This window comes from Heloderma suspectum, chromosome 5 (genome assembly GCF_057233095.1).
Source record: "Heloderma suspectum isolate Gila_16-S chromosome 5, 16-S_ref, whole genome shotgun sequence".
NCBI classification, from domain to species: Eukaryota; Metazoa; Chordata; class Lepidosauria; order Squamata; family Helodermatidae; genus Heloderma; species Heloderma suspectum.
The window spans coordinates 75,038,184-75,063,028 of NC_139462.1; the positions used below are offsets into that span (position 1 = coordinate 75,038,184).

Consider the following 24,845-nt stretch of genomic DNA (forward strand, 5'->3'; position numbering starts at 1 on the left):
TCAGCAATTATTACCTGGACAGCGACTGAGCAAGCACGCAAGTCACCTGGTCACAGTCTTTCTCATTCTGGTAAGATATATTTAAATTTACATTACAGCATTTAAAAAAATGCATATGAATTAGCACATGTAAATTTTATGCAAATTTGTATCCTCATTTGTCCTGTTTTGGGGTGATGTGTAAATGGCCACTCTTATGCACTCCTTGCATGGGTCACCAGTAGGAATGTGCAATACTGGAAATTCCATTCTGCTTGAGCCCAACGGGATTCTGCAGTGATTCCATTCTGGTAAGCAGCGGCAGACTGTAGCAGGGTTTGTTTTCCAATTCCAGAAATATTTTGTGCATTTTGGGGGTCCTTACGATTTGTGCAAATTTGATATTTTGGGGGGTAGATCTTGAAATTTGCACAAATGGGGTCATATTCCCCACCCCGTCTTTCGCAGGTGTGCAGATTCAGCTGTCTGATATGTGTAGTCTTGCTGTGTCAATGTCCTCATGCGTTTCAGCTGTCAGCAGGAGCAGGGAGGTGCAGTGTGTAACATACAAGGAATCTGACAAGGTGAGACTGCATATAGGCTAATTTGCACACTGTTGCGAAGGAGTGTTGGGAAATAATAGTAAGACAAGGGAGGAACCCATTTGCGCAATTTAGAAGCACCATAAAAGAAAAATGCAACAGGGGACTGGGGGGGACACACAACAGTATCTCCCACTTCACAATGTGCAACTTAAGGCTTTCTTCAGCTACGTGCATATTAAAAGGCGGAGGAAAGAAATGGTTGTTCAGCTATTAAATAAGGATGGCAAAATGATAACAGATGACAAAGAAAAGGCAGAGGTGCTCAATTCCTACTTTGGCTCAGTCTTCTCCCAAAAGAGGGTCTATGACCCCCCTGGCAAAGGCGAAGTACAGGCTGAAGGGGCAGGATTGCAGCTTGAGATCGATAGGCATATGGTCAAGGAACACCTCATTACTTTGAATGAGTTCAAATCTCCAGGGCCAGATGAACTGCATCCTAGAGTAATAAAGGAACTGGCAGAAGAACTCTCAGAACCGCTGTCTATTCTCTTTGAGAAATCATGGAGGATGGGGGAAGTGCCAGATGACTGGAGGAGGGCTAATGTTGTCCCTATCTTCAAAAAGGGTAAAAAGGAGGAACCTGGGAACTACAGACCAGTCAGTCTGACACCAATCCCTGGGAAAATTCTGGAGCAGATGATAAAGCAATCCATCTGGAAGCACCTTGACAACAATGCCGTGATTACTCGAAGCCAACATGGATTTGTCAAAAACGAGTCCTGCCAGACGAATCTGATCTCATTTTTTGATCAAGTCACCTCCCTTGTGGACCGTGGGAATGCTGTAGACATCATATCCTTCGACTTCAGCAAAGCTTTTGACAAAGTGCCCCATGATATCCTGATGAGCAAACTAGCTCAAAGTGGGCTAGATGAAACAACGATCCGGTGGATCCACAGTTGGCTACAGAATGGGACTCAAAGAGTGCTTATCAATGGGACCTTCTCAAACTGGGGAGAGGTAACGAGTGGGGTACCGCAGGGCTCAGTCCTGGGCCCAGTGCTCTTCAACATTTTTATTAATGACTTGGAGGAGGAGGTGCAGGGAATGCTGATCAAATTTGCAGATGACACCAAATTGGGCGGGATAGCTAATACTCTGAAAGACAGAAACAAAATTCAAAGTGATCTGGATAGACTGGAGCGCTGGGCAGAAAACAGAATGACATTTAATAGGGATAAATGCCAAGTTCTGCGCCTAGGAAAAAGAAACCAAATGTATAGTTACAAGATGGGGGATATATGGCTCAACAACACTACAAGCGAGAAGGATCTTGGAACTGTTGTCGATCACGAGCTGAATATGAGCCAACAATGTGATGTGGCTGCAAAAAAGGCAAATGCTCTTTTGGGCTGCATTAATAGAAGCATAGCTTCCAAATCCCGGGAAGTACTAGTTCCCCTCTACTCAGCACTGGTTAAGCCTCATCTGGAGTACTGTGTCCAGTTCTGGGCACCACACTTTAAGAAGGATGCAGAAAAACTGCAGAGTAGGGATGTACGAAAGTCACTTACCTTTTTGCAGCTTGGCTTCGCGGTGGGGGGGAGGCACTTCGCTTTCCCCCCCGAAGTTCAGGAGAGGGGGGGAAGCGTCCCGCCTCGCCCGGCCGAGATTCAGGCTGGGGGGGGAGGCTCCCCGCCTCGCCCGCCCGAAATTCAGGCCGTGGAGAAGCGCCCCGTCTCCCCGGCCGTGAAACAAAAAGTTAAAAAAAAAAAAAAAAAAAGACCCCGTGATAGGCTACGTGATGATTTACGTAGCCTATCACGGCTAGATTTCCAAAGTCAGCCGTGATAGGCTACGTAAATCGTCACGTAGCCTATCACGGGTGACTTTAGAAAGAAAGAAAAAAAAAAGCGCGTATGCAAATGGCAGCACCCATGGGGCGCTGCCATTTGCGTTCCTTATTTTGGCACGTCTATAGTCTACGTAAAGATTTACGTAGACTACGGCGAAAATAAGGGCAACGCAAATCGCGTGCCCTTATTTTTGCCGTAGTCTACGTAAATCTTTACGTAGACTAGACGTGCCAAACTAAGAAACGCAAATGGCGGCGCCCCATGGGCGCCACCATTTGCGTAGGCGTTTTTTTTTCCAAAGTCACCCGTGATAGGCTATGTGACGATTTACATAGCCTATCACGGCTGACTTTGGAAATCTAGCCATGATAGGCTACGTAAATCGTTACGTAGCCTATCACGGGTGTTTTTGTTTTTTTTTACTTTAGTTTTTTTTTTTTTTGCAATGGCGGCGGCGGCAGCCGGTCGGGAGACTGGCCGCCGCCCCCGCCCCCGACGAACCGCCGCCAAACCACCGCCGGGACCTGCCGCCGAACCGCCGCCGGGACTCGCCGCCGAGAGGGACATTCGCTGAAGGTAAGTCCTGTCCCGGGGGGGGCGGGGGGCCGGCGGAGAATTTCCCAACCAACTTCGAGGGGCTGAATGCATCGGCGCTCGGCCTCCCGAAGATTCGGGGAGAAATTCTCCGCCATCCCTACTGCAGAGGGTTCAGAGGAGGGCAACAAAGATGATCAGGGGACTGGAAACAAAGCCCTATGAAGAGAGACTGAAAGAACTGGGCATGTTTAGCCTTGAGAAGAGAAGACTGAGGGGAGATATGATAGCACTCTTCAAGTACTTGAAAGGTTGTCACAGAGAAGAAGGCCAGGATCTCTTCTTGATCATCCCAGAATGCAGGACACAGAATAATGGGCTCAAGTTACAGGAAGCCAGATTCTGGCTGAACATTGGAAAAACTTCCTGACTGTGAGAGCAATACGACAATGGAACCAATTCCCTAGGAAGGTGGTGGGCTCTCCCACACTGGAGGCCTCAAGACGAGGCTGGACAGCCATTTGTCAGGGATGCTCTGACTTGGATTCCTGCATTGAGCAGGGGGTTGGACTCCATGGCCTTGTAGGCCCCTTCCAACTCTACTATTCTATGATTCCATGATTCTACGTAATCCTCTCATTATTAAGTGTTGAACTGACACTTGTCAGTGTCCTCCTCCCTTTCAACACTTGCCCGAGTCTCCAGCAAGTTCAGAAAGGAGTTACTGGCTCCCCCCTTTTTCATGGCTCCTTCTCAGAGTAGTTACTCCTATTGCACAAATTTCCCCTCTGTTTATTGCCCAGTCTTTAAATTTGTGCAAATTTAGAAGCTGGGAATAAGTAAATGGAGGGGAAATTTGTACAAATTTAAAGGCTGGGCAAATTTCCCCTCTATTTACTTCTCAGCCTCTGAAGTAAATACCTGCAGTAGGGTGGCCTGGTGGCCTCTTTTACAGAGGATAGTCCTGACTTGAAGAGCTGCCAGAAGGCTGTCCTCTGTTTGGAAAACATCCTCTATTTAAAGGGCTGCCCCATCCAAGTCTGGTTAATGATACAGAATCATCAGAAGGAAGAGCTGGGGTCTGAAGTTGCCCTTGAACAGCCCCTGGAGAGCAGACTGAGCAAGGCAAACAGGTCACCTACCCACAGTCTTCCACACTATGGTGAGATGTACTGAATTTATATTTAAATAATAATAATTTCGAAATTTGCATCTATACATATAATTAAGATACAGTTCTTCTGACCTTTTATTGGCATAGGGGACAGCAGTGGCTTTAAAACTATGGTGTATGGTACTGTGGAGAACTCAGTTGACCCATTTATGACAACACAAATCTTTTTGTCTTTTCACAAAATTAATACCGTGGGCAGTATTCAACGGAGCCCATGCACACACAGCCAACCCCACCGGTTCGAGTCAACAAGTAGCCCCTACTGCTTGACGAACATGATGAAGTCATTCTGGGGACAAGCCCCAAACGAGCGGAAATGGTAATTTCTGGAAGGGGGCAGGGCTTTGCAAACTAAGGTACAAGTGAAAGTTGGCAACAAAGAGGGATAGGAAACAGGAGCCAATGGTGTACTGCAAGAGAGATGGACTTTACAGGATAAAGAAGCAAGCAACTGTTTACTTGGAGTTTTTACTGACGATCTGCTATCTACATATATTTAATGAATCAAAGAAATTGGAACTTGAGCACACTCTGGGAGAGAGCAGAGGACAGGAAGGCCTGGCGTGCTATGGTCCATGGGGTCACGAAGAGTCGGACATGACTTAACAACAACACAGTTACTGCAGACCACTCTAAAAACTGATAACTGGAACCCAAACGTAACAGAAGATTTTATAAGTCAGAAAAAGTTATTGTTCATGCATGCTTAACAGTAACATTTGACATAAATCATAACTTTTTAACATATTCTGCACAAACCCTTTTACATTACGCAAAAATAAATCAATATGAGAAAATTATTCTTAAACCTTCATCTCACCCATGGATTTATAATGAAAGTTCACTATGTCTAGTGAGATCAGTAAAATGTTTTTTGAATGGCAGACAGTTTCCTCTAAGAGGAAAGTATGTTGCATGGAGAAATTACATGGCAGGGGGTTAAATGAAGCATATGTAAGTGATAGACTTTTAAAGGCTTATTGCTAGGTAGGAAACGGTGCAGCATGTGCTGGTATTCTTACTCATGTTACATGGTCCAAATGTTATATTTTTATACTAAATGAAGAATTACAGTATTTTGGTTCCTGTTCGGTTACACAAAAAGTGGTTCTATTTATCTAGAAACGAGTTAATAAAGTGATCAATGCAGTGCTATCTCATTTACTAGTACGATAATCCATTTAACCCCCCTGCCAACTATAATAGATATCACCTTCATCCCAGACAAAGAATTGCCAGATATTAAAATCTCAGTAATGGATCTGTATGTATGCATGCTTGCAAGTACATGTAGAAGAATTTAACCAAATATGATAAATTAATATGACTACCTCACCTGTCTGTGAACCTCTGTCTGAGGAAACACTTAGGGTCAAACTACACATTATTCACACTTTTTAAAAAAATGCTCAAATCAGCCACTTTCACTTTGAACTCCCCACTCCCCACCTGCCCCAGCCACTGAGCCTTACTCTGAGACATGCTCCTGATCTAGACTAGAGACCATACCAGTTTCCTGCTGGAAATCACCCTCCCCTGACTATTTGCTCCCTAAAGTGCTGTTTCCTGCAAGCAGCACCTTTGGGAGTTATTTTCAGTAGGGAACTGGCACAGGGCCCAATCCAGATCAGGAGCACATTCCAGATCAAGGCTTCAATGGCTGTTTTTTTCCTTCAAAATAGAAGCAACCAGTTTAAGCATGCTTCCAAAATAATTGTTTCATATTTATAAATCAAACCATCTCTCAACTCACTCATTTTTGGTAGCCCCGCCTATACCATATATCTACAAATGATGCTTTCAAACAGGACAAACAAAAAGCTATCAAATTCATAATAAGATAAACTCTGCAGAATTTTATACTGAAAAGGGTAACGTTTGGGCCGCAACTATACTCTCATCATCCTCTTGCAAACTCACCTTACATTGCGTTTCTACAGGACAGGAGATTTTCTTCATTAGGAAAATGATTACATAAAGAACCATTTGGAAAAAAAGGCTTCCCTTTAGAAAATTCAGAAAATAGAGGCTATCACATATTGCATTAAGACAAACTATCAACTAGCACATGGAGAAGCACAGTTATGAATGACATTAGAGTTCTGCCTTAGTCCCTGGAAAGAATCAAGACCAACCAGATTTAAACCAATAATGTTTTGTTCAATTGTCAGAATGCTAATTTGAGGTTTCCCTCCCCCTCCTGCACATAAGAATATTCTTCCATTTGGCTTAGGTTGCAACACTTGGCTATTTATCAACTTGGCACATGTACAAGGTCATTAAAAACTTTTCTTCCTTCCAGGAAACCTGCCATTGGGCTGAATTCCAAAGGAAATACTGAATTCCACAGATTGCCATAAATGCCTTTGCACTTCACAGTGCTTGGCATTTCCTCCATTAGGAATTCACCAGTGAACCCTTACAAGACAATAATGTACAAATATTTCTGTTTTATCTCTGGGGAGAAATGTTCAGTTCTTATAGTTTCCAAACACAAGTATGGCAGATACAGCTGCGTCTACTGCTTCATCCCTTCCCTTTGGCACCTGAATAAGGAGAAGGTCAAAATAATCCATTTACTATTTAATATGTTTTGGGCAAACTCATTTTAAAACTCAGCAGAGCAAAACTATGAAGTTACCTTATAAAAACAGCTTTAAATAATGGTTTCTTTGTTTTTCTAGAGGCAAACATGCATGCTAGGACTATTTTCAATCTCAATTTGAAATCATGCATCTTTTCCAGATTTATAAAAAAACTCTATTGATACATAAGAGATTCAGTCCTTGCAATGCTACTGAGAACAAGAGAAGCAGAGGATTAAGTAGTTGATGAACTGAGACAGAGAAATTAAACTGAAGATAGAAGTGCGAAGTCCTGATCACAGCTGGAGACACAGCATGCGGTATAGTCATTAAGGGCATGAGCCACGAAGGCCCCAGTTCAGCTCATAGCTCAGCTTTAAAATAAACATGTAACCACATTAGAAAAGTACTATATAAATACAAAAAAAAAATCAAAATGACTATTAGGAAATCTCATATTTTTTATCAGAAGTAATTTGCTTCCATCTGAAATCAAGCTACAGATTTGGGACTCAGCTGTACAAAAGAGTTGTTATATTTAGATATACTGTGCTTTGACCTGGGTGAGACAGGTTTGCAGCACCTCAACAGGATTCCAGATGAAGTAATGGTGCTTTCCAAATGACAGGAACCCAAATGAGTTCTTAGTTCAGCTGTAAACTGCTAAATCACTGCAGGGAATAAACCCACTGCATCTAGGCAGCATGGGTTTGGGACATTGCTGACAGATTCAAGCTGGTCAGAAACCAGGAATGTGGAATGTGCATGCTGCTTAATGGAACTTCTGAAGCACCTCATATTGGGATGTTTGGGGTTTTAGATCCAAGCCTCTGAATATGCTCTCAAGGCAAATTTAAAATTGGGGATCGAGGACTTGAACAAAGGACAGGTAGCAGCACCACACTTCCTACTACCTTTCTTTTCTGCTGTCAGCACTGTTGTTGTTAGCAGTTCCTGCTACATCACCATTGTATATGTGCATGCTTGCTTACATACAGGATCCAATCTGAAAATGGTGTAGCCATGCACATCAAGAAAATGCTGGAAGCAGCAGTCAGGAGATAGCAGGAAAAGCAGAGATAGGGGAAGATGAGAATAACGGTGTCCACCTACAATACATGGACACCACCTACAACAGCCTCACAATGCCCTTTCCTAAATCCAACAATACAAATACCAGCAAGGGAATAAAAAGGAATCCAGTCGTCTACAAAATTGGGAAGGATACTTGTCAATTTTAAGAAAACTGGAAATGTAGAAAATGACACTTGGGTCACACATTAATTCTGGAGTGATAGCTGCTTGAAAATGCAAGAATACTGAGGCTATTGCAAGTAGCAAGCTGCTTGGGGTTTCCTCCATATTTATATCGTGTAATTTTCAGCATATAATAGCAAATCACACAGAAAGAGGAGTTGCGATGACATGGTACAAATCGCTAGAACTGCATTGGAAGTCATTTCATACCAATATTATACCAGATGTTACATGATTTTGTATTTCCTTACATTTTCTTTTCACTCTATTTAAATCAGTTTTTCATAATTTCATTTAAAATCCATTTTAAGTGTGAATGTTCGGCACTTCATTTACAGTTGAAGTGTACAGGTGAATTTACAGTTCTAGAAATGAACTGCAAAATGATTGCTGGTAAGATTACATGAGCCACAACAGTGTTTTGAAATGCAAACACTTCTAGTTTATTTTACCATTTAAAGGGTTGGATCCAGACCTAAGTCATACTTAGAATAGATCCATTAAAATCAACGGGACTTAAGTTAGTCTGGCTTAAGTCCCATTGGTTTCAATTGGTCTACTCTAAGTATGACTAAATGTAAAATCTGGATCTGACCCAATGCATCAAAAACCATTCAGTATTGTAAAATATGTCACTTGACTGGGCCTTGGTTATTACATCAACATGCCTCGCCTTTTAGCCAAAATACGTTCATCTGAGGGTAAAAAAAAACATTAGAAATAGTTTGCTCCTATCTATCATCAGGAGCGCTATTAAAATGGTTCCCTCTGTTGCCTACAGAAGAGTATAAGCCTGGATTTTGTGTGCACCAGCCACAGTTTTCATGATTACAGCTGGCATTTATGCTTATCTTGTTTAAATTATGTGTTGGCTGGATCACAAAGGAATGGTGGACCAATTACAGTGTAAATCAGCCTTCTGCAAGCTGGTGCCTTCCAGATGTTTTGGCCTCCAGTTTCTATCAGCCCCAGTTAGCATGGCCAATGGCCAGGAATGCTGGGAGTTGTCGTTCAAAATATCTGGAGGGCACTAACTTAGGGAAGGCTGGTATATATCTTTAGTTTTAAGAAAGCAGAAGTAGAAGGCATGGCTTTTGTATCCATGTACCCCTTAGCCTTCCCCTACCTAGAGATGTGTTAAGACTATAATTCCTATTATATTGTAACATGACCATCAAATATGCTGTCTGGGATGATGGGAGTTGTAGTCAGACACATTTGGAGGGTGCCAGGTTGGGGAACACTCTGAAATCATGAGAAAAACAAATCCACGTAAAGACGGATTCATCTTTATTTCACTTTAGCTCATTATTATTGTGTTTAGCCCAAGTAACCACACAGGGAAATAACATTTTCAATTAAATAATAAGATTTCTTAGTACGCAAATTTGCAGAAAGGAGGAGCCATAATAAAACAGATATATTAAAAATATTCACAACATCTAAAAAATGTTAATAGTGAAGTTATTAAGGTAGGCAGTCAGCAGTGGGCAAACTCTATTATACAACACTCAAGAGATATTCACAGAGTTGTCTTGTTGTGTTAATGAAGGGTCCAAGTTCAATGCTCAGAAAACCTAATTTGCCTTGACTCCTCAGTGGGAAACCACTCTCAAATTTATTACTGCACATAATAATTGCTGTTTTAAACAAAGCCTACCAGTGATCACATAACCTGACATTCTGCTTATTTTTGTTGCAACAGCAAAATCTTTAAAGTTTCAAGTGTGTAAGATTTACCTTGTTAAGGGTTTACAGATCATCATTTTCACCTGGTTATTTTTTCTTTGGGGCTGGATTGTTCACATGGTCCTTAATTCATACAACGGTGTTTTTCTATGTGTTCCTTTGTTATTGTAGAAGCATTTACTAATGGTTATTGGTCACTATGGAAGCAATGACTCTATACCAGCTATTCACCTCCACTGAAGCACTTTGGGCTCTAGCTGATGTCCATCCACCAACAGAGTGACATCCATCCATTGTGGAACAGATTTCCCTTCTCCCTGATACTCTCCCATGCCCCACCAAAAGCTGTAATGGATGCTTAGTGGACCCTCCAGAGAAGATTTGGGGGAGCACGGGGGTTGTAGATAGGAGGAGGGAAAGGGAAAGTTTCATTGCCTGAGAAGTCTGCCTGTGCGATATTGGATGTAATCCTTTATTTTTTGTACTCTCTTTACAGGATAGCTAATCATCACGCTGTATCGAACCATTCCTTCTGTATTAGAGCTATGAACAAGGCTGAACAATAGCCTTGTCTGTAACAGCCCATACAAAACTCTCACTCGAGTGTACTGTACTAACTGAACATTTGAAGAAGCCTTAAGGGATAGTTGCATGTTGATACAAAAGCATGGCTTTATTTCCTGGGGAGCACCACAGTCAGAAAATTAACTTCTTGAAGGCTTGTTGATGTTCCTGTAGGAAGTGGCTAAGAAACTCAGTTTGAGACCCACAGGAAAAATAAAATTCATGTAAAAAAAAAAAAAAAGCCAGCTTCACACAGATTCTCTCAAAGAGATATCAAAAGTTGTAAATGCTTACTACTTCTTTCAGGTCTTTGTACAATTCTAGTCCTCTTCTGAATTCCGCTTTCATGAAGAGCCTTGAACCAATCTCGCAATCTGTTTGCAACCTCTCTGAACTCCAGGTCACTGCACACTGAAAAGCAAAATGAAAAGCCCTTTAATCTTCTCAGGCTGCTTATAAATTCAATATTTCATGTTGTTGTAAATAAATGAAAAATAACTACAGGCAATAATTTTCTCATGAATTCTTCTCTCTTTTTCTCTTTCATTGTTAACAGGGTATAAAAAAACTCAACCCTTTGAAAAAGTTTTAAAATTATATATACATATATTTCTTTATAAGTAAATGATTCGTAGTTTACATATTGCCTGGCCCAGGACATTTTGCTGCCTGAGGCAGAGCAGCAAATGGTACCCCCCCCACCCCCATCTAATCAAGGTGCATAGTTTCTAAACCTAGCAAAGTTATTTTGGCACCTGATGCAGAAAATCCCACAAGCACTTCTTCCCTTCCCTGGCAATAAAAATACAATAATAACAAATTAAATAACTAACATTATACTGTCCCTTTCATGACTAGAGATGTAAAATTTCCAGAAATTTTGAGGCCATGGGAAAAAAACCAAACTTTTTAACCTGTTTTTTTTTTGGGGGGGGGGTGGAAATGTTGGAAACATGGAAAAATAAACAATACTTATTCTTTTAGCACTCTTTACAGATCTAAAATCACTTTGTTGCTTTAGCTTTCCCCAACCTGGTGCCCTCCAGATATTTTGGACTTCAGCCTCCCATCAGCCTCAGGCAACATGGCCAATGGTCAGGAATGCTGGGCACTGTAGTCCAAAACATCTGGATGGCACCAGGTTGAGCAGGGCTGCTTTAAGAATATAAAGCAGCCTTTCTGTTCCTAACGTTATTTTATATATGACTTGGTTTGCTCATAAAATTATCATTATATTTTAAATCTTTTAAAAGTAAACTCAGTTAGTAAATTTGTAATTATTGTCTGAATGGATTAGAACTACATTAAATGACTGCTACAGCATCCGAAACATAGGACTTTACAGAACAAAACCCAAGCTGTCAAGAATGCACAATGGTAACTCTACTCACATGCTGGGAAACTGAGCATAAATGTCTATCAGTAAAATATACTTTAGATCAATAATTTTAATAAGGAATGAAAGAACTAACTATACCGGGAATCTTACAGAGAGGATTAAAAAAAATACTTTCCCCCCCATGGCTTCATTATTTCCAGACATTTTACACCTCCAGGCTTTCTTTAAAAGTGTTCTTATTATATAGTTTTTAGAAATCATTTGGGGGGTGAATAAAGGCTGAGTAACAATATATGAATACTTTGTCTTCAATTCTAAAAGAAAATATTTCATAATCCAAAGCTGTTCAATTTTTCAGAAAAAAACAAAAATGGTCCGGGGGGGGGGGGAGTTTTCCAGATTTTTCTGGGTTTTTTTCTAGGCCTTCACTTCTTTGTTTGTGACACCCAAAATCTACTGCCTAAGGCCACCTCAGTCTACCCAATGATGGGGCCAGCCCTTCATGTGTGGGCATCTCCACCTGCATTGCTGTGTATCCTGTATTATGCTTTTGTTTTGTGGTAGACTAGAATTCTTTTTACTTCTATTTGGATGTGAGGTAGTTTTAACTTTGTCTGTGTTTTAGAGATAACTTGAATAAAACTTGGAGAAATGGGCAAAGTTCTACTGGTACCTTTGGAGGACATTTGTAACTGGCTTAAGAGTAAGAGGATTTTTCTTCAAACTTCCTTGGAAGGGTGTTGCACATTTCTAGATACAATTAACTCTAATCTGATTTGGCTCTCTGGTGGTAAAATAAACTCACATGAGCATGGTTTGAAGGCACATAATATGGCAACTCTGCGGAAGCAAAGCAGGTCTGCTCAGTGGTAGTGGCAGGTACCCACTGGTACTGGTGGGGTGGAGGGAAGGGTCACCAGAGGCAGAGACAAGGATTACAAGAGGCACAGCAGTCATTTGAATCTGCAGCAGCCCATACCACAGAAAGTGGAAACTGAGCCACATGAATGTTAATGTCATGAATGCAAACCATTTGTGGAGAAAATCCACACAAAAGTACTCCTTTGGACACACATTCTCCTGTTCCAGCAATAATTTCCATTGCACAGGGAATCAAGTTACTTTAAGATCATGAGTGCAAAACAGTGCAGGGGGGGCGGAGGGGGGAAGAATCTACACAGCCACACATCATCGCTGTTGTTACAGTAATAGTACTAGTAGTAATAATAGGAATAATAATACATTGCAAACCCTACAATGTATTATTATTCCTATTATTACACAGAGAGCATGCCTGCAAAGCTAAGTGTGAAGGGAAGAAGAACAGTTTGGTGAGTAACGAATGCTCCCAAACACTCAGCCTACTGGTGCAAATAAGACACTCTCTTTAAACTTTCTTAAAAACATAACTTAAGAAATAATGAAGGCACCCCAGGAAGCAAAGCAAGCAACATAACTGACTCTGTGCTTGGCTCCAAGTTTTGTACTGCTCACACTTGCTCTCCTCTCTCATCTGAGAGGAGCTGAAAAAAATGAAACTTACAGAACTAGCCAGCTGTATGCAGCTGTGCTATGTGAGACAATTCAAATTAAAAACACACAATTGGCCAGGGGTGCCATCATCACCACCATGTTGTATGTTAGTGTTATGGTCCTGGCTGGCTCCATAGAGCCCAAGATCAGGCCATTTATGGGACTGAGGCACAGCAGTCCTCTTGGACAAACTGCCTCATGCCTCTCAGTCTCAATGAACTCACTGTAAACTTTATGGGAACAATTTGAGCATATACACCAACCATGCATGCTCACAAGTTCCTGTTGTTCTATGGCACTTGGCTAAGCAGTGCTGAGTGCAGAAGACACTGAGGAAGACAGATGCAGAGGGAATCAAGCACATAGAGAGCACTCTAATTGCAGCAGCAGGTAAATGTCTGAGCAACTGTGGGGAGATGGAAAGGTGGGCAATTCTCCTAGACTCCAGCTGTGCCTGCTGATCAGTGCTTTGATGGGAATCTTCTGGGAACTCTATGAATGCCACCTTGAGTGCCATGATGAAAGAAAGGCAAGATATAAATGTAATGGATAAATCAATACAACTGATATCTGAAAGCTAGTACTTAAGAGCATTTGATAGTTGACATACAATGGTATTTAGCACTGGGTAGCTGATATACAAGAGTATATCACAGAGATATTCAACTTTTTACATAAGAGAAGTGCTTTCTTTGTTCACTTGTTTGTCAAGAAATCTTTTAAAACTGCAATCCTACTACTTCCACCCAAGTCTCTGTTGCTCACTTCTATACTTTGTATTCAGCCGATCCCAGCTGCTAAAGAGTTTGAGTGGGTGGGAAAGTGTGCAAGCCTGCTATGTTTCCTCTAAGATGCTCAGACCATCACAGCTCATGGAGTGCTCAGCTAATCCAGGCCCTCAGCTAATCCAAAGTAATGGGGGTGGGCTTGGTTTAGGCACATGGGAGAGTGCACGGATGTGCTTCTTTCTTCCAATTCCAGGGCATCCCACTGCCTGCCGTGGATGTGGGTTTGGCTGGCAGATCAGCTGAGCCCTGGATCCAACATGAGCTGAGGGGCATTGCGTTAAACATTATGTTGAATGTCCTGGGAAGTACACTATGACTGGTGCTTGCGCTGAGGCCTCTGCTATTGTGACATTCCTGGAAGCTTGAAGGTAGAATACATTAATGTTCAGACTGTTAGGATTCCAAGGAAGCTACAGTGTTGCACATAACAGGCTACAATCAGCTCCCTATGGCATAATTACACCCGTGCAGATTGCTAACCCCCCTGATAGTGGATAGTTCAATTAAGCTCTTGGGCTCTGCTATTGCCAGAATGCCAGATCAAGGTTGGAGCATACCAAGGATTTAATCTAACTAGCTAGGGCATAAATTGCACCATTTATCTATCTCTTTAAATTGAAAAATCTTTTTTCCCATGAAGGCATGCTACTCAAATTATATACCACATATTGGCCCTCATTGATTTAAAATAGGTCAAGATGAGGTAATTCAGACTATTATTTCATCCAATAGGTTGGCAGATGAATCTTTAATGACTAAAGACAGACAGTAAAGGTTGTGGAAGGTTAGACAGTAATCAAAAAATGCATATTAAATCAGATGAATCCACTCAGGAACCTGCCAAGAAGTGCTTTTCCTTTTGTCTAATACTACTGCAGGCGTTCTTGCTCTTACAATCAATTCTAGCAGCCATTAAAAGAACTAGTATGGATAAATGAAGTCCCCAGCTCAAAGGTTATTTGGTTCTATCTTCTTAAAGCGCTAGAAACTGACTGGGTTTATGAAAATCAACTTATTTAACTATGGAAAAATGAAGGAATTTAAAGTATCTTTCTTACATGTTTCATAAATAACTTCCATAATATAGAAATGCAAAGCAGAACCAACTGCTGAATTTGTTTTCACATAAAGTAAATGCTACAATTTGGAGTTGGCATTTGAATATAATTTACTGATTGGAAGTAGAAATTTTCGAAATGCTAATCAGCATATTTTCCTTCACTGCTTTAATTTTTAGTGCAGAAGCTAATTGTACCCTTTGATACAATTGAATAAAAGGAGCATGAATGAAAAATGTGTTAACATTTTATGTCTAAAAGGGGTATTTAAAACAGCATGATGGGTTACAAGATCAGTTGTTTATGAGAACATAGATAACCTGAACATTATTGAGTAAATTGCCTTAAATAAAGAGCATAAACAATGAATATGTTTTGTTCGCAACTTCTCAAAGAAGTCTCCACAAACGAGGGTTCAGGGGCTTCTAGGAACAAATTTCAGATGCATGTGAATATAGCCTGACTGATAAATCATTTCTCTTAAATGGAAATAATTAATTTTATTTAGTAACTACATTTAAAAACTACCAACTACACTGATGTGAAGTACTTTGGCAAAATTAGGCAACATACCATTCACTATCAGGATTACGCTGCATGTGTATGATTAACAAGGGGGTCAGAGAACAGACCAACCAAAGCTGCTTAGAAACAAACTATACATTGAGAATATCATATGGTATTGTTACTCATAGGACTGCACCACTTCCAAATGCAGATGAAGTTCTGAATGTCTGAACGCTCCCCCACTTCAAAAGTGAAGAAAAGTGTTTGTGATTGGTATTAGAGTAGGATATAAGCTTCAATAAACAAATAAAATTATAGCAACAAAAATGATAGTCTAGCCTTCCTCTGATGTGGGGTTTTCTGTGCTGAGGGGTGGATTTAAGTGGAGGAGTATTCAATCATATGATCTCATCTCCTCCATACTACCACATAATGCATTATGAAGTTGTTGGTGACTTGTTGCCCTGGGAATTTTAAACTGAATGGTGCTGTGAGTGCCAGAAGCTGCACAAATGTGTTCCAAATTAAGTAGTAATTATATTTTTAACCTACACTGCAACATTTCTTTTTGACCAGCCTTCTCCAACCTGGAGCCCTCCAAATATGTGGGATTACTAGCATCCCCCAGCCACCATGACTACTGGCTGGAGGTTGTAGTCCAAAACGTCAGGAGGGCACCAGGCTGAAGAAAGCTTGTTAAGACAGTAGCAAATGGTAAGGGTAGCACATTGGGTAGTTCTGGGATATGGGAACTGGAGAGTTTGCCTGTCCTAGATGACGTTGCACTCCCTTAGGACGAATAGGTATGTACTCTGGGGGTGCTCCTAGAGTCATCATTGTTGTGAGAAGCCCAAGTGATTTGTGTGGCAATGAGCACCTATAACCAGCTTTGGTTGGTATGCCAATTATGCCCTTTCCTGGAGAGGGGTAGCCTGGCCATGCATTGCTAACCTCACATTTAGATTATTGTAATGTGCTTTATGTGGGGCTAACCTTGTACTTGGTTCAGAAGCTATTGTCAGGGGCGCCCTAGCGGCCTCTTTCAGTCTACTCCAATAGCCAACTCAAGACACAGACAAAAGGATTCTTTTCAATGCTTTAATCCTTTTACAACTTAATTACTCTTTCAGATGCTAATCACCAGCGACTAAGCAAGGAACAGCACTGGGGAAAGATAGCAGAGTAGCCTATGCTCCAGGTTAGGCAGTTGGCCCCCGTTTGAAGGAGAACCACGGGAAGACCCTGAACTTATGGGCTAGGGAGAGATCCTTCCTCTTTCCCTTGGGTCCTCGGGACGTGACTGTTGCTTGCGCGCCAAATGAGCACTACGCCTCCTTTCCATGCCCTCCATCTGTTGTCACTCCCTGCGTCGGCGTCGAGTGTCCAGCAAGCCCCCCTCCAGCACTCTCTCACTGCCAGGGTCACTATCTATCCCAGGAATGCTGGCAGGAGGAATCTCTGCCAGCTGCTGTGCCTGTGAGAGATGAGCACGCTCCTCTCCCACGGATTGCTGTTCCTCCTCAGAATCAGAATTGCTCTGGGGTTCTATCAGCTCAGTTTCCACCCTGACAGCTACACATATTATATCAGTGTTGAAGCAACTGGGATGTCTGGCCATGTGCCTAGTACCCCAGTGTTGAAGTAGCTGAACTGGCTGTCTATTAGCTACTGAGGCAGGTTCAAGGTTTTATTGCTGGTATACGAAACTCTGAACAACTTGGAACCTGGTTATCTGGCAGATCCCCTTCCCCAGTATAGACCTATTCTACTGCTAAGATCATCAGAGGAGGCCTTGTTGGTTATACTGCAGAGTGCCATTTGGTGGCAGCCTGGAAACAGCCCTTCTCCATGGTGACACCCACTCTGAGGAATGCCCTCCCCCTTCATATGCAGAAGATGGCAACTGTGACATGTTTTTGGTGCCTGTTAAAGATGTATCCTTTTACCCAGGCCTTCCCTGACTAATTTTGCTGCCCAATTTGTTCATTGTTAGTTCTCTGATTTTAAATGTTTTAATTGAGAGAGGTTTTTTTTCTTTTTCTTTTCTTTGTTTTAAATGTTTTATCTGTGACAGCTTGCATTTCCTGTTTTTAAAGATTTTTTTAACTGTGGATATTTTGTATTTTAAATTTTTATGCCATAAACTGCTTTGTGATGTACACATTGATTAAATAAATAAAATAATAAATACAATTACAAGAAACCCTTCAGGAAATGACAGCTACTATGGCACTATAATGAAGCATTTTTATGCTGAGAACTAAAAAGCTAACAGGACAGCCACTCTCTTCACAGATAGAACTCTCAGTGATTACAGAGCAGCAGAGAAGGCAAGAGCAAACTAACCACAATTTCACAACCCAAGCCACCTAATGTTACTTACATATCTTCTACTGCATACAATGTCAGCTCAAAGGTATAGCTTAGAACTACATATCGATATAATAATCACTCATTACTAGTTCACTAATAAACATTTCAGTTTCAACCTTTTAAATATAGTTTTAAGTGAATACAGTAGCCAGTCCCTTTTAAAGTTCTCCCATCTTTAGCACAAGCATTATTTTCCATCCCTGAAGCCACTATGGGGATACTTCTTCCTTCAAATCCATTCTGTCAGTTTCTTCCAATGTTATTTTTCTATCCATGGTAAGCCTCAGGCTAGTCCTGTATATTTACAGTTGCTTTCATCCTTTGTTTCTGTTTCCTATGCTAGTCAGCTGAATCTCTCTCTGTTAAACAGCATGCTCTACTCAAGCTTTTTAAATTTCTTATTGCCCTCAGATTCCCAGTTATCAGCAAAACTCCACCTTTGAGACATTCCCAAATAGCGCCTGAAGTGAACAAAAAAGAAGATGTAGGATAGTTTCTGTATCTGGATACTGGTCAATTCTCCCCTTACCCTTTTAACACGTGAGGTGTCCTCCTTGGAGGCATTATAGGCAGACAGTTGTCTGCCATTTCTAGTGTGGGCCAGCAGTGGTGGGAGCTAGCCAGCCCCGCTGCAGCCATACCGATTTACAAACTAAGCAAAAAGCAGGGCAGATTGCTGCCAGAAGGAGACATAAGCTAAGGAAAAACTTCCTGTCAGCCAAGGATTTTTTTTAAAAAACACTTCTTCTTCCAGACTGAAGGGGGGGGGGGCCCACAGGAGAAACCATCAAGAGAGCCAAATGAAGGCAGTGTAAAGATAGTTGATGACTCAGGGTTAGAAGAACAAATCATTCTCTGGGCTTTGCTAGCCCTGCCCCACCCAGAGGCAACACTCACAGACTCCCGTGAAGCCTGCTCTGAGGCCCCGATCCATGCACCCCCTTAAGAGTTTCAACGTGGAAGAAAAAAGGAAGTGGGATGATTAGGCCACACTCAGTTATGTCCACCTGAAAAGACAGAATCCCACCTCCAAGAATTGTTTCCAAGAAGATTCTCCCCTCCTCCAAGCACTGGCTATGGTCGACCAAAGTTCTGTTCCACCATTTCAGAGCAGCATGTTTTCCAGGAATGAACTCATCAGGAAATGACAGCTATTGTACATTAAAATGATGTGTGGTTTTTTGTCAAGTTTAAAAATAGGGCAATCAATTCCTTATTTTTATTTATGGCATGGCCTGTCCATTTAAAGTCAAAAATTCGTCAACTGAGGTACATTGATACTACTGTTTTATAAGCCCTCTACATATTCTGGCCATCTGTTACCTTTAAAAACTTCTGATTTTCAGAATGCACATTAAGATTTACAAATAAAAGCAGTTTGATTTCTTCGCTATTTAACTTAGCAAATGAGTTTTATACTCCAGTTATTCCATGTTATGAGATAATTAATATAAATACTGCTGATATATCAGGGAACTACAGCTGCTTTTTCTTATTGCTTCAAATTAATGTTCCATAGAGGCATTCTGTCCATGATTAATGTATCATAAAATGTAAAATGATTTCAATTAAATTATATATTCACAAGAGAGATCTGATCTTATTGTCTCCTTACAATTGTCAAGACATATCTCATTGAGACATCAGGACCACAGCAGATTGTCAAGATTTACAACATTTACAATTGATGGACTAGGACAGAACCAAGCCACTCCTTCACAAAGTACAATTCCTTGTCTTAAAATTGCTTCTCTCTTGGAGTGGCTTGAGTTTGTGTGAAATCAATTGCTAGAGTTCTATGCACATTTGGCATTATACTGGGTCTACTGCATATGCATCCATACTGTCACACTGTGCTACAATGGCACCACGCTATACTGAATGGGTGGACATTAACACAAACATGGTTGCGGTTCTGAAAAAGTTGCTGACAATACAGGAAAGTCTGATGGGAAACAATCAACTTTATCCCACAGTCCTAAGCATACTGGCAGGGTTGGTCCAAAACATTTTGTAGTCCAAATGTTCCCCTCCCCTTCCCCCACTCCACTAGTGCTGACACTTTAAAAAGTCTTTCTGTACCACTCAAACACCAGTTCTTATTTTCAGGTATTTCCCACCCACCATCATACCTCATGGTACTGCCTGAAGAAGGTCACTTCACCCTGCTGCTTGCCAGGGCTGACCCTGCATACTGTACTCAGCCAAAGTTATTTCCCAGTAGAGATGGCTAATCTTTGTAAACCGCCCAGAGAGCTTTAGCTATTGGGCGGTATAGAAATGTTGTTAATAATAATAATAATAATAATAATAATGCTCTTACTCTGCAAGATAACATATGGTGCGTCACTGTATATAACCTTGAGTAAACTGTGTGCTACATAGACAAACCTGATTAAGGCTGCAATTTTGTGCATACTTACTTTGGAATAATTTGCATCTACCTCAGTGACTTTTACTCAGAGTAAACATGCACAGGACATAGCTGCATGCTTTCAAAACTCCTCTAACAGTGACTGATCATTTCTACAGCAAACGGTGAGTTTTATAAGCTGGTTTCGTTGGCTCAATGTTCCATTTGCCACTTTTACCAATCCTTTCCCCTGACCCCAAATAACCCCAAATATCTGAGCTCCACCTAAGAACCTTTCATGAAACGCAAATCTTTAGCCTCGGAGCCAAACTACACATTACGCTAATCACACAGTGTGTAGCTGAGGCTTGTCTTTCTTTTTACTCTTGTGTAAGTGTGCATGGCCTTGATTTGGATCAGGAGCATCACACTGCAGGAAGGGAGGGTTAAACCTCCCCCCACACTCAAAGTTTTTTCCTGAAATCCCTCCCCCTGAGGGTGGGTTAAAAAAGAAAAGAAAAAAGTCTCCGTTGACTCCCATTCTTACGCAATTAGCATAATGTGTAGTTTGGCTATCAGCTGAGTATCAGTGGCTTACAGATTAATCCACAACAAGCAGCCCAATCCTATGCATGTTTATTCGGAAGCTTCACTGAATTCAATGTGAATTAATCCTAAATGTAAATAAGCTTTAGCTACACAAGATTACTTGGATTTAAGAATACATCTTCATGCTGGAGTTCAGCTGCTCCAGGATTGACCCATCCATAAACATGGATTCCCCCAGAATTTTTAGATATCAGAATTCAATGGATCCATGGTTTGCTGAACTGCACTGCATCTTTTAAACTAAGCTGGTGGGGGTAGGAGGAGGTGCTTGGGCTTGCCTCTAGGCCTGATGGGCTCTCCAAGCTCAGAGCACCTATCAGGTGCAGAGGTGGATGAAGCCAACATGCCCCCACCTCCCATCTCCAGTTCAGAGCTGGAGGGGAAGGCGTGGGCTTACCTCTGCACCTGATGAGCACTTTGAACTTGGATTGTCATTCAGGTACAGCTGAAGAGTACGCCCATGTCCCGAACTACATGAATGAGTCTGCTTTTGGGTTTGCGTTAACCATGGTTTCTCATTATGTCTGACAAAGAAAAACTGTGAATGCTTTAAACAATAGTTTATTGAGACAAGCCAAGATCAAACTGTGGTTTCTGATCTTGATTTGTTTTGTTTAAACCATAGTTTAAACTAGCTGAAGTTCCTTGTTTGGACATAATGACAAACTGCAGTTTGTTGCATGGATGTTGGTGGCAACCTGGGTTTACACTTCCTTATTACGGTATTCAATCCCAAAATTATTTGTCCCAGCAGTCCTAGGTGTAACCTGGTACCAGCATTGCAGCTAGTATGGCCTAATCCAGGTGTCCTTTGGGGGCTAGTGGGCAATTGGAATGTTGAGAGTTTCATGGGCACTCTCATAAAACGGCTGCCATGGTGGGCATGGGTGGTCACAAAACCCTCAATTCCGAGAAGGCAAACTGGTGAGACTATAAGAAATGTAACCTGCCCAAGGACAGGCAGAGGTGGCACCTGAGTGGCTCTCCAGGGTTTCAGATGGGGAACGCTCTTATGTAGACACTCCCACCCTCATCAAAACGCTGGCTCATAAGGGAAGAAAGGGAGCCAAGCCCCAGACACCCTCCAAAATAGTAACAGAGCCAGCCACCTCATGCTACGTTCCATTTTTCAAATACATTAACACAAATACATTAATCCAGTCCCATAAACCATGCAGTTCATGTTTCCTCAAGAAAGGTTAATCATTGTTGCATCTGTAACTCGATTCTTGATGCAGCTATTAATAAAACTGAGATTGACAGTAAAGCCATTATACTGCTTACATATTTGAAAACAAATTATTGGCTTGCCTGTTAAAACATTTTTATATGAAGCTGTTTTAGTGTCACATCTACAAAGAATGTGTCCAAGGAAAAAAAATGTGGACAATGAAATGCCAGGCAGTAATCTATTCAGCCATAAATTTGCTTGTTATTCATAAAATATGAAAGGTATTTGAACTAACTGGATGTGTTGATTATCAGCTCCATTGCCTTCAGCTGAAAAGAACTGTCAAATGTCATCAGCCATGAACCTCTTTTTCCATTGCATCTTAGACTAGCAACATCTATTTCCCCTAATAACTGCATCACTACTCTATACTGCTTACAAGATTCATGAAACTGAGACTGATTAAACTGTCAATGATGACATCAGCATTTTGTCAGGAAAAGTCACAAAATAATCTGTCAGGAGCTGATGCCGGAAGAAATAAAGAAATATTCAACTTTTTCTGTAATATCCCAAGTGTATTTTTATATTGCTGCTAAAGATACTATCAAAAGAGTGAACGATCACATCAGGATGCTTGGTAATATGGTAGAGATTTTTTCTTGTTCTCTGCCATGTTAAATTGTCAGTAATTAAATAGCTGTCATGCAAAAAGCTCCATACACTTTTGATGTATTGTGGTGCAATGCCAATTGTATACATGTTTCTGCTTCTTTTTGCACTCTTGAATATGCATGTAGCAATCTCCACAATCACACCACTATAGCAATATTGCAGCAACACCATTGCACATGTTGACAGTGCCCTGACAAGTTAAACAGTCCAATAACAGAAATGGGTAACCAGTACTTATAATTTGACTTCCTTCAGACTAATGCATAGAATACCTGGTTTGCACAGCATCGAGCCATGGTTAAACTATGGGTCCAAAGAATGCATATTGTTTAGAAAAGTATACAGTATGTGTGAAGAAATGCCATGTATAGAACTGTTGTTGTTCTGCAATATTTATTTTGTGTGGCCTCTGAGAGACTATAACGTATCTGAGCAGGCCTGAGGGCTTGCTTTGCTACTGTCAAAGGCCTGTGTAGTAGTTGCATAGTAACTTTCTGAATGAGTTGAGACAATCGCTTTGAATATTGTTGGATGGGACCTGGATCGGGTAAATTCAATTATGATTGGCTGAGGATTCTAGCTAGGTGGAAAGGAGCCTATTGGGAAATGACAGTTAAGGAGTTACCAGCTGAGTTAGTTAGACTGTTGGTAGTCAGATCCAACTCAAGCTCTTTATGCTACAGTCTCAGACTCCACTTGGAGCTTCATCTATCAGCGGCACTGGTTCTTCAGTCTCAGACTCCATGCCACTGTCCTGGGTCATGACAGTTACACAAGCAGGCATTAAAGACCCAGATAAACTGTTCAAGCAGCCAGAAATCCAGCAGGAGGAGCTTTGGGAATCAGAGGAAGGCTTTACCCAAGACTTGGACCTGCTTGTGAGTGGCTGGGGTGGAGGTTTAGGAAATTTGGTCTGAGGTAAAAGATGTCATTAAGAAGTTTGTAGCAGCAACAGTGTCTCTTGAGTCCTTAAGAAAGGACACTAAGCAGTTTTGTGAAAACCCCAAAGTAAATATTAAAAATCCCTTATATACAAAATATCCCTTTAATAAATTGACTTAATAGTTCAGCTTGTTTCTAGTGTTGGTGCCCATCTCATACCTAAGCCTCTTATAAGAGGCTATTGGGAGGTTTTAAAGTATTCTCAGAGAATTGGTGGCAGTGGAAAAGGGTCAGCTTGTGGAACTCTTAGTGGCAGAGAGTTACCTAGGCCCTGAAATATAAGAATTTGCTAAAAATAAGAAACCATGGGGGCAGGGGAGAATGCCCAGTGAAGGTGCAGTTTCCCCATAGATGGTGGTTGTGCTGGAGAGGAAATCGTCCATATGTGATGACAGTGCAGGGATAAAAGCTTCCATAATATGCAAAGCTAAATAGGCCATAATAATCATGAGGATATCACACCAATTAATCTCAGTAGAAAACCAATTTTACAAATGTATTAAAAAAAAAAAAACATTTTGTAAGCAAATAGTACTTCCAGCAAAGGAGATCGTTACCTTGTTGTGGTGCTGGAGCTTGAGCACCTCAGTGACGCCATGAGCTAAACCATGAAGGGACACCCAAGACAGGAAGGTCATGGCAGAGAGGTCAGACTAAATACAATCCCTGGGGAAGGTAATGGCAACCCACCCCAGTATTCTTGCTGTGAAAACTAAATGGATCAGCACAACCAGAGATATGTCAGTATACCATCAAAAGATGGGACTCCCAGGTCGGAAGATGGTCAAAATGCAACTGGGGAGGAACAGAGGATAAGTTCAACTAGCCACAGATGTGATGATGCAGCTAGCTCAAAGCCAAAAGGACAGCTAGCGGCCGACGGTGCTGGTGGTGAACGACGAATCCGATGTTCTAAAGTTCAACACACCATAGGATCCTGGAATGTAAGATCTATGAGTCAGGGCAAATTGGATGTGGTTATTGGGAAGATGTCAATATTAAATATAGACAATTTGGGTGTCAGTGAACTGAAATGGACTGGAATGGGCCACTTTACATCAGATGAGCACCAGAACTACTACTGTGGACAAGAGGACCACAGAAGAAATGGAGGAGCCTTCATAATTAATAATAAAGTGGCTAAAGCAGTGCTTGGATACCATCCAAAAAACGATAGAATGATCTCAATTGAATTCAGGGTATTTAACCATTTAACATCACAGTGATCCAAATATACACCCCAACCACAGATGCTGAAGAAGCAGAACTAGATCAGTTCTATGAGGATTTGCAGCACCTTACTGGATAATATGC

The 24,845-nt window shown here is 41.3% G+C and overlaps 1 protein-coding gene across 1 annotated transcript in view; it reads right to left on the reverse strand.

The window, feature by feature from the left end:
- Positions 1-24,845, reverse strand: part of SPOCK3 (SPARC (osteonectin), cwcv and kazal like domains proteoglycan 3) — a 224,992-nt gene that overhangs the window by 9,247 nt on the left and 190,900 nt on the right. The window contains exon 7 of the mRNA XM_084856398.1: positions 10,478-10,594. Coding sequence (XP_084712524.1) covers positions 10,478-10,594 — 117 coding nt within the window. The remainder of the gene's footprint in view (positions 1-10,477; positions 10,595-24,845) is intronic.